Here is a 10,848-nt window from a genome sequence, read left to right as displayed (position 1 = left end):
TATCAATTGTATACTTAACCATCTGAAATCATTTGCCTAGAACTATTTAAATGAGAACTTGATGAACTTGAGAAATGATAGAATTGAAACCGAATGAACCCGGCTTCTGGCCGACAGTCCACAGTTATGCTGAGCCTGTTGTTGCTCTGTGGCGGGTAGAGGAGCAGACTGAGCCTGTTGTTGCTCTGTGGCCGGTAGAGGAGCAGACTGAGCCTGTTGTTGCTCTGTGGCCGGTAGAGGGGCAGACTGAGCCTGTTGTTGCTCTGTGGCCGGCAGAGGGGCAGACTGAGCCTGTTGTTGCTCTGTGGCCGGTAGAGGGGCAGACTGAGCCTGTTGTTGCTCTGTGGCTGGTAGAGGAGCAGACTGAGCCTGTTGTTGCTCTGTGGCCGGTAGGTCTGAGAGGAGAAGAGGATGATCGAGCTGGGCCTGGCAGACGGGAGCCTGATAGACGAGCTGATGGAGCTGACGGCCCAGAGCCTCAGCCAGCTGGAGATCAACGAGCACTTCAACATCATCAAGGAGATCGGCCGTGGGAAGTACGGCAGGGTGCTGCTGGTCACACACCGCTGCCGAGGTGAGTCCAGCTAGTCTAGTCCAGCTAGACTACACAACTAGGAAAATAAACTTCTTCTGTATGCATTTTCCTTGCTGGTTTTGATGATATTTGCATCTGATTTCTATTATTCTACTATTATCAATTTCATACCTGTATATGGGTGTCTTACAAAACATTCTAACAGATGTGTTGGAATTCACACCGTTTACATGAATTCCATGTGTATGTTATGCTACATGATCTGGCAAAAAGGGACAATGCACAGTATAATGACCATCCCCCGAGGCTCATTTATGCAAGTAAGAGATTCTAACATCTCGTCCTTCACAACAGACCCTACCCTCTCTTCCTCTGCTGGGCAGGGCTAGACAGACCCTACCTGGGCAGGGTTAGACAGACCCTACCTGGGCAGGGTTAGCTCACTGGTCACACATCTTTGTTTAATTTATATCTGGAAAATCGACTTGCTGGTCAAAAGCACCTTTCATGGACAACACTACTTCCACCACTGCTTATTGGGGAAAAAAGTATACATTTCCACAATGCTTTTTTCATAGTCTTGATAAATGAACAAAATGTTCACCAAGTACAAACATGTATAAAATGAATTGAATGCATTAATATCCAATTGCTCCTGTCAGGGACCCCTATGGCTCTGAAGGTGATGCCCAAGGCCTCCACCAAGCTGCAGGGCTTCCTCAGAGAGTACTGCATCTCCCTGCACCTGTCCTGCCACCCCTGCATCGTGGGCCTGTTCGGCATCGCCTTCCAGTCCAACGAGCACTACGGCTTTGCCCAGGAGTTGGTGATTGGAAGGGACCTGTTTGCTGTCATCCAACCAAAGGTGTGGGATGTTTAAAATGTAGTTGGTTATGGTAGGTGCGTCGCGTGATAGAGTTGTGTCTCTACCCAGGTGTTTAACAGGGGTCCTGCCTGCTCCCTCCTGCCCGTCCCTCAGGTGGGGATCCCGGAGGCGGCGGTGAAGCGCTGCGTCCTGCAGATCGCCAGTGCGCTGGAGTTCATCCACGGCCACGGCCTGGTGCACCGTGACATCAAGCCCGAGAACATCCTCCTCCTGGACAACCTCTGTTGCCGTGTGAAACTGGCCGACTTCGGCCTGGCACAGAAGAGGGGAACTCTGATCCGCTTCATCACGGGCACCTTGCCCTACATGGCCCCGGAGCTGTGTGCCCTGGCGCTGGGGGAGGGAGAGAGGGAGGCGCTGCTGCCCCCACTCAGTGTAGAGCCCAGCCTGGACACCTGGGCCTTCGCCGTGGTCATCTTCTGCATCCTGACCGGCTACTTCCCCTGGGAGCGCTGCCTGCCATCCGACGACTTCTACCAGGAGTTTGCTGATTGGTGCCCCCGGCCGCCGCCGGCCGCGGAGGAGCAGGTACCGCCCCTGTGGCGCAGGTTCACACCGGTTGCCATGGAGATGTTCAGCAGGCTACTGGCTCTGGAGGCGGGGAAAAGGTGCACAGTGGGGGAGGTGAGGTCATACGTGGAAAAGGACTGGGTGAAGGCCACATACGTGAACGGACAGGTCAGTGCCACCACATCTACGCCCAGCGTGAGCAGGAGCAGCCCTGTGCTTGAGGAGGTGGTGGAGTAGGTGAGCTCCCCTGTAAAGTAATACCTACACTGGTGCCCTGGGGGATGTTAGGTATGGAACTACCCCCTTGAGCTGGGGCTAAAGCTAACCTCCTCACTCTGATGTCAGCATAAGTGGGGCAGTTTGTTGTAAGCCGAGAACGCAAGTTAGTGTCAAGGTACTGTAAACACTGTTTGAGTCAGAGTGGATCAGAGTGTCTGCTAAATACCTATCTAGTAACTTGTAACAGTAGACAGACATAGCTCTGGCAATACATGGACAACCACTGTAATAAGAGTACCTGCATTATACACCATGTACCAGTGTTTATGTAAACAGCCATGCAGTACTAACTGCCTGTTTGAACGGCAGAGAGCAGTGAGAGGGCTACCCACGTGAATGGCAATTAGCGTTACACTGTAAAGGTAGTATTAAAGCACTGCTAGTGTGAGCACACAACACATATCACCTAGGAATGCAACACTATTGCGGTAGTTAGTTTGGGAGTTGCTAATCTCTGGTGACTATATTGACTAGAATATTCCACTACTAGGCAAAGAGAAAGTATTGAATACATTTTGTTGTGAGGAGGTAGGGTGTGTGTTAAAGGTGGAGTAATGACACCGTGTTCACAGTCTATAAGAAATCTTGCTTGCTCTGTCAATATAAAGTATGTTAAGCACTGTGTGGCCGCCTCATTTTTTTCGGTGCTCTGTACTGTAGAATTGTTAAAAGCTATACATTTACAGGTATTGTTAATTATATATTGAATGTATGAATATAGTAAGTATCACATATTATGGTTTGAAAACCCATTTCTGCATGTATTCATAATGCAAAATACAAAATGTATGGTAGATGAACACAACGTTGCTACTAGTCGGAAAGTACACTGTATAGCTACAGTAGAATCTGGGGGAACCGAAGACAACATGGTTACATAAACCTTATTACGTATTTAAATTGCACATTGTGGCTTTACATATTAAAAACATATTAAATATTAAAAACATATTACATATTAAAAACTGGAAATCACTATAGACTGATCAGCTCCTCTTTCTTTACACTTCATACAGTATGTGAGCGTGATGTCCATATTAACATATCATTATCATGGTGACATTGGTGAGTGTTGTCTTTTGAGAATGCCTTTCAAAATACAGACAAACAAATAAACACATCCTCCACCTCTGTTTCTTTCATGCTTGCTCCAGGACAGAAGCGTTCTCTTTTTCATAGCGCATTTCCTTCTGTGAAGCTACATCCAGTTATTGATGAGCATGTGACCCCTCACTCTCCCGTTCCCTCTGCCCTGTCCTGCCTCTCTAGCCATACCCTACATCTCATGTAGCTGATGCTTTTATCCAAAGATATTTACAATAATTGACTATTAATTACTACCCATAAAGTTCCATAACATTCTCCCTCACTTTCTTTTCTGTCCCCCACCCCCCTACACACACACACACACGCACGCACGCCCGCACACACACACACACACGCACACACACACTTGAATAATCTCTTGGCATCTGCTGCAGCTGGCTCTCTACTGACGGACGTCCTGCTTTTGTTGGAGAGAGAGGGGCACATGCCGGCTGTCTCCAGCAGGACGCCCTGGGCCCGGGGCAGAGGGGCTTCTTGGCACAGAGCCTGGACCTGTGTTAACCTCATGCTTTGCAGCATAGTTTGGGTGTTACACTAACTTGGGTCATCTTTCAGAGAACCCCAGGGGGTCCAGCCAGGTCCCAGTCACTGGGTCCACATGTCAAATGAAACCCTGAATTTGACGCTTCACTCTTGTTGACATGTGACTCCCCGACAATCCAAGCAGAACCTTTCCTTCACAAGATACTACGCCTTTATTCCTACTACTATCGGTTCACTGACAACCATGCCTATTCTACATGTTGATATGTAGGGTTAGTAATGCAGCTAGGCAACCAGCTAAGTTTTCCTTCAATGTGTAACCAAGATTCAGTACATAGGTAGTTTTCAACCCGCCATAGGCATAATGGTCACATTTTGGTATTTTTCTCACACAAAGTATCCAGAAGTCAGCAGGGGTGGAATAACTGCCTGGAATGGCAGAGCCCTTCATCCAGCCAGGAGGAGACGAATATCCTAGAGCGTGAAGTACAGTAGGCTACAAGAGCGCAAATTACACAGACAAAAAATTAGGAAATGTTAAGTTGCTTGGCAGGAGACTGGCTGTTAAGCCTACTTAATGCAATTCATTTGTAGGCCTACAGAAAGATGTGGTGGCCTAACTGAATTGTATGCATTTTGTCTTGTGTCATTGATTATTAATGTATCAGCTCGTAGGCAAATACAAAATCCAAACGATGGTAACTGGTACAGTATAAGCCAACATTTAGCCGACGGGAGAGGTTGGCAAACAAGTTTGAGGAGTCCAAATGTTCTCTCCATCACTCTTCTGGCTGTTGACAGCAACCGATTAAATGAATACCATCTCAGGGAAGAGGAAGAGGGAGCGATGTGTTTTCATATCAATAAGTCTTTCATATGATTTCCTATCCAGAGGTCTTTCATATGATTTCCTATTCAGAGGTCTTTCATGTGGGCTCTTGCAAGAAGTCTACAATTTCATGTGATGAATCTGGCCGTTGCCATGTGTTGGGACCAGTGTGTGGTCATGTGTTGAGGGACCAGTGTGTGGTCATGTGTTGGGACCAGTGTGTGGTCATGTGTTGAGTGACCAGTGTGTGGTCATTTGTTGAGGGACCAGTGTGTGGTCATGTGTTGAGACCAGTGTGTGGTCATGTGTTGAGGGACCAGTGTGTGGTCATGTGTTGAGGGACCAGTGTGTTGTCATGTGTTGGGACCAGTGTGTGGTCATGTGTTGAGGGACCAGTTTGTGGTCATGTGTTGAGGGACCAGTGTGTTGTCATGTGTTGGGACCAGTGTGTGGTCATGTATTGAGGGACCAGTGTGTGGTCATGTGTTGGGACCAGTGTGTGGTCATGTGTTGAGGGACCAGTGTGGTCATGTGTTGGGACCAGTGTGTGGTCATGTGTTGAGGGACCAGTGTGTGGTCATGTGTTGGGACCAGTGTGTGGTCATGTGTTGAGGGACCAGTGTGTGGTCATGCGTTGAGGGACCAGTGTGTGTCATGTGTTGGGACCAGTGTGTGGTCATGTGTTGAGGGACCAGTGTGTGGTCATTTGTTGAGGGACCAGTGTGTGGTCATGTGTTGAGGGACCAGTGTGTGTCATGTGTTGGGACCAGTGTGTGGTCATGTGTTGAGGGACCAGTGTGTGGTCATGTGTTGGGAGCAGTGTGTGGTCATGTGTTGGGACTAGTGTGTGGTCATGTGTTGAGGGACCAGTGTGTGGTCATGTGTTGGGAGCAGTGTGTGGTCATGTGTTGGGACTAGTGTGTGGTCATGTGTTGAGGTACCAGTGTGTGGTCATGTGTTGGGACCAGTGTGTGGTCATGTGTTGAGGGACCAGTGTGTGGTCATGTGTTGGGACCAGTGTGTGGTCATGTGTTGAGGGACCAGTGTGTGGTCATGTGTTGAGGGACCAGTGTGTGGTCATGTGTTGGGACCAGTGTGTGGTCACGTGTTGGGACCAGTGTGTGGTCATGTGTTGAGGGACCAGTGTGTGGTCATGTGTTGAGGGACCAGTGTGTGGTCATGTGTTGGGACCAGTGTGTGGTTATGTGTTGCTATTGATATCACATCCCCAGCATAGCAGATAACACACAATAACACCAGCAGAAGGCCACAGGGGTGGAGGCATGGTCACTAAGGCCTTGTCCTGATGGAGCTTTCCACTGGGAAACCCTATTCATATCAGCCCACTGTTGTGGAAAATCACCACAACGGGGCCTTTCTCCCAGCCAAAGTCCCCCGGCCTGTGGTGAGTCAGGAAACATTGAGATTTCACAGCAGTTCTCTGAGACCTTGGTGAACAAAGCCAGGTCTGTGACAAACAGGGCAAATGGACATGGCTGGCCTGTGATGTCAGTCTGTTCGGAGTGTCTGAAACATGAGATTATGAACAAGACCAGAGCCCTGTACTACGAAACAGGATTACAGGGTTAGCGCGATAACTTCAGGTTCAAGATTGGTTTATCCGTACTACGAAGGTGGTTCATTTTTCACCGTGCTATATCGCCGTGGTATGCTGCCGAGCTAACCTGCTCCGAGGCAGGTTCAATTCCAGATTATGGATCAAAACGTATGAAGCACTGCCTGCTGACCGATCCACTTGGAAAAAGGCATATGGACGTTAAGATTGTATATGGAACTCAGTGTGCGAATTAAACAATAATCTGCTGTGCGCGAACAGTGAGAGGTTCTTGAACACTTTTTACAAACCGACAAAACCCTCTTTGGCTTTCCCCAATATCATATGAAAAATTGCAGAATGACAGCTGAGCCATATTTTGCCTTGTGCATTTAGTCATAGACTGTAGGTTATGCACTGGCTTGCGTTTTATAAGTCTACCTGCAGTTTCGTGTAGGCTGTGGATGATGCGGAGAACCAAGTAAAAACACACATTTTTTATTCAATTGTCAAGTCTTTAATGTTGATTAATTAGACCAGCGGCCCGTTCCTTGGTACAAAGAGAAGTAGGCTAGATTTTAATTGAATTGCGATAGCAACAATGCCTGACAATCAGACTACTTCTCCACCCCAAGCTTAACTTTTTCCATTTTAATAGCCTGTATTATCTCTAGTTCCTCTTGTATAGAGACTTCACATTGTCTACTCCAACCTGAAACTATTAAAAACTATAGCCTACATTTGCTTTATTTAAGCGTCCCCTGCCAGTCTAGGGGTTGAAGCTTAAAGAATAAGATATATTTATATAGGCTACAATTGCTTTAATGCCATAAGAATAGGCATAGCCCAATGATCTAGCCTACTCGTGTTCATGTGGAGGATAATGATAAAACGTAGGCAGTATTTTTCCAGCTTTCCTCTTTGGCAGTAGCGACTGTGTTGCGCCTATTTCATATTTCTATATTGCTCCTCTTGTGTGAAATGCGGTGGACTTGGTTATGCGTATTGTTTTCCTTGTCCATGGCCATGTCCGAATACCCATACTAAGGTATGCGATTGGTCATTTCGAGCAAATATCTCCCCTTTTACCGTGAACGCGAGTTAGATTCGACCAGCTGGGAAGACTTACGAGTTGATAGCCACCGTCGTACCGTTTATCCGTGATTGCGGTTGTCCGGTTTACTCGAGCGAGCTAGCGAAACGTTATCCTGGATATGTTGAACGAGCTTCGTAGTAGGCCTACGGGACCCAGGACAACATTTTTGTCGAAGGTGTTTGTGATTGTGCACTGTATGGCGCTGTAGCTGCTGGAGTACAAGGACAACTACTGTGTTGACGTCAAAGAGATAGTAATTAAACTTCAACGATTACTGTACATCATGTCTTATAACCTTTCTTTTACATAGAACAACTCATTTACTGCAGGTCAGCTATCAGTAGTACAAACTGTCAATATCTAGCAAATAAAAAGATGTTACAGTATGTAATGAAAAAGGCCGAGTCAAAGTGAATTCCCTGCCCAGATTCCGAGGTGATGAAGACTGCGGTGAGAGGAATTCCTGACAGCACCACGAATGCACCAGAGGGAGCAGAAGCAAGGCCAGAATGAACATGCAATCCCCTCACTTGCATGATATGTACTCAGAGTCCCTTCTATTTTGGTTGCCCTCCCTACAGACATTTTAATCCTTCATCTCCTTCTTTCAGCAGAGCCTCTGAGTGAAATGTTGGGTGTGATGTTTACATAGAGAACCACTTACAAATTAGTCCCTTTGGGTATACTGTATCCTTGGTTGGTTGAGCTCTGTGGTCTGGACCCTCCTGCCCAGACACGTGAAGCCCCCCCCTCCCTGGCCTCCAGGGGCTGGGAATACTCGCACCTTTAGGCCGCTTTTGTGGGAAATAGACCTCATACAGGCCCTTGTATTTTTATGTTTGTCATTATTTGGGCATTAACATTTTAATTACTTTATAGATGTAGTCTTTATGTATGGTATTTAGTTCAATTCACCTGAGTTGTGTGTGTGTGGAGACTAACAAGGTGTGTACAGTACAGTATGTGGCAAAACTGCAAAACTGAACTCTTGATTCTCTTGACAATCTTTAAATCTTTAAATTCCTCAATTAAAATGGCGGAAACAATCAGATTGAATTGCATGATTTAGTTTAACAGGTGGTTTCAAGCTCTTTTCTGTCCAATCAAACAAAACAACATAGTACTGTAACTGACCAATTGGAGAGAATGTCTTGTGGTAAATGGCCTCTTATGCTGTGGATCAAACTATAGATGTTTATAAATATACAGTTTAATACACAACACCAGAGCAATTTCCCAAATCAGGAAGACCTAAGCAACTTGAGATCATTGTCTAGAGGAATCTCTTTATTTCCTTTCACTTTATTGACCTCAGGGTTTTCTCCTGTAATAAGTACAACAAAACAACTAGTACTGCTAACATCTACTGCTTTAATATGTCCAGTCTCATATCAAAACAACTAGTACTGCTAATATCTACTGCTTTAATATGTCCAGTCTCATGGAATATAAATCTAACAACCTCAACTAGAAATACAACTTCAATCATATCACAAACATTGCAAATGTAAAAATATATATTTATATAAATTTTGCAGATAAGTAAGTTACTAGAATAAAAACTACAACTGGAATAAAAAAAATATATGACAATGAATTCACAGTATAGAAATATCAAGATTATATATCTCACAGAATTATTAGTATTAGTATGATCAATAACAATAACTATAATACAATTAATAAAACAACACCAATAATAATAATCACACTAATAATAATAATAACAGTACACAAACACAGTAATACAATGAAATTCTACTTGCATGATGTTATAGAAAAGACAGAGACAGCTGAGAATACGAAGCCTGAAGCAGAGCAAGCAGTTAATCATTTTACATGCTTTTCTATGAGGGAACTTACCCATAAGCAGGTCATGTTGCATGAATACGTGTTTTGAGACATCAGTTTTCTTATTAGTTTGCTCCACTCTAGACTGGGACAACACCAGTGTTAACTCTATAGGAATTGGTCTCACTAGCGCTGATTTGCACGAAGATTATGTTTCTGGATATATGCCTACCATGGATTTAACATGATTGTATAGAGCCAAGAATCTCACACCAGAACTGCGGTGAACACATTTGAAACGGTGAGAAAAAAAGAATCTAGACAGAACTGTATAAAATGTAAATTGGCATGTTTTGGTCATTGGGACACGACACAGGAAAGACGTTGACATGCAGGCTGGCGTCTTCTCACTCCCACTCTAGGCACCTTAACACCATCACAGGACAACACAACCGCACCATCACAGGACAACACAACCACACCATCACAGGACAACACAACCACACCATCACAGGACAACACAACCACACCATCACAGGACAACACAACCAAAACAACACAATCAAACCAACATAAGACAACACAATCAAACCAACATAGAAAAACACAATCAAAACAACATAGAAAAACAGAAAACAACTGATGTCAGGAAACAGTGGCAATCTTCATAGAATAGCCTATATAGTTGATGTGTGAAATTACATAACAGAAAAGGTTTAATAATATGTTATTAAATATGTAGGCCTATTGTCCAATGAGTCCAATTATGCTTTTATTGGGATGAAATATACGACAACCTCATAGCACCCACAGTACACACAACGGAATGTCACATTATTAATTAGGCTAAAGATTAAAGCTATTTTTGATTAACAATTCAGTTGTCGGGGTGATGCTAATGATGCAGCAACATCCCACACTTGACATGCTTTGTGTTACGTTAGGAGGGCGGTCAACATCTGTTTGCAAGTAACCATATCTTGGTGTCAAAGTACTGTGCTGTACATACATTCACCACAAAACCATTCAACCAGCCATTATTCCTATCAAAGTACTGTGCTGTACATATTTTCACCGCATCATTCAAACCAGCCATTATTCCTATCAAAGTACTGTACATGCATTCACCGCATCATTCAACCAGCCATTATTCCTATCAAAACCATTCAAACCAGCCATTATTCCTATCAAAGTACTGTACATACATTCACCGCAGAATCATTCAACCAGTCATTATTCCTATCAAATCATTCAAACTAACCATTATTCCTATCAAATCATTCAAACTAACCTTTATTCCTATCAAATCATTCAAACTTACCACAAAAGTACTATTATTCCTATCAAATCATTCAAACTAACCATTATTCCTATCAAATCATTCAAACTAACCACAAAATAACCATTATTCCTTTCATAATCTGAATCAAGTGTCGTAATACAGTAAGTGTCCCCTGAATGCAACGTGGTGAAAGTGGCTCAGGCTGCCTAATACATTTAATAAAGCCACCTCCACTTGAAAGGCTACTATCACAGGACTGGGCACATGCCAGGGCTCTAGACAGGTGCCGGTAATTACATTTTAATGACCTTTCTTAACTAGATGATTTGGCTTAACAAGAAAAATGGTCCTTCTGTTTGTGCTGACTCTCCCAGATGCAGTGATGGCTGGCAGGCCGGAGCTTTCACCACTAAATACATTATTATTATTATTATTATTATTATTATTATTATTATTATTATTATCAATAACAATAATAACAACAATAATACTAAT

General features: G+C 44.2%; 1 protein-coding gene across 1 annotated transcript; it reads left to right on the top strand.

Annotated features, from left to right (window-relative positions):
• Window positions 1–411: 411 nt before the first annotated feature.
• Window positions 412–2,168, top strand: LOC311307273 (serine/threonine-protein kinase SBK1; the record flags this gene model as incomplete). The annotated part of the gene is made up of 3 exons (XM_084436070.1): window positions 412–574; window positions 1,198–1,400; window positions 1,515–2,168. The coding sequence occupies 3 exons, from the start codon at window positions 412–414 to the stop codon at window positions 2,166–2,168; spliced, it is 1,020 nt and encodes a 339-aa protein (XP_084292196.1).
• Between the last annotated feature and the right edge of the window lie 8,680 nt (window positions 2,169–10,848).

Source organism: Borostomias antarcticus, assembly GCF_949987555.1.
Source record: "Borostomias antarcticus genome assembly, chromosome: 3".
Taxonomy (NCBI): Eukaryota; Metazoa; Chordata; class Actinopteri; order Stomiiformes; family Stomiidae; genus Borostomias; species Borostomias antarcticus.
Note: the sequence above shows the minus strand (reverse complement) of the source record. Positions and strands in the feature narration are given on the sequence as shown.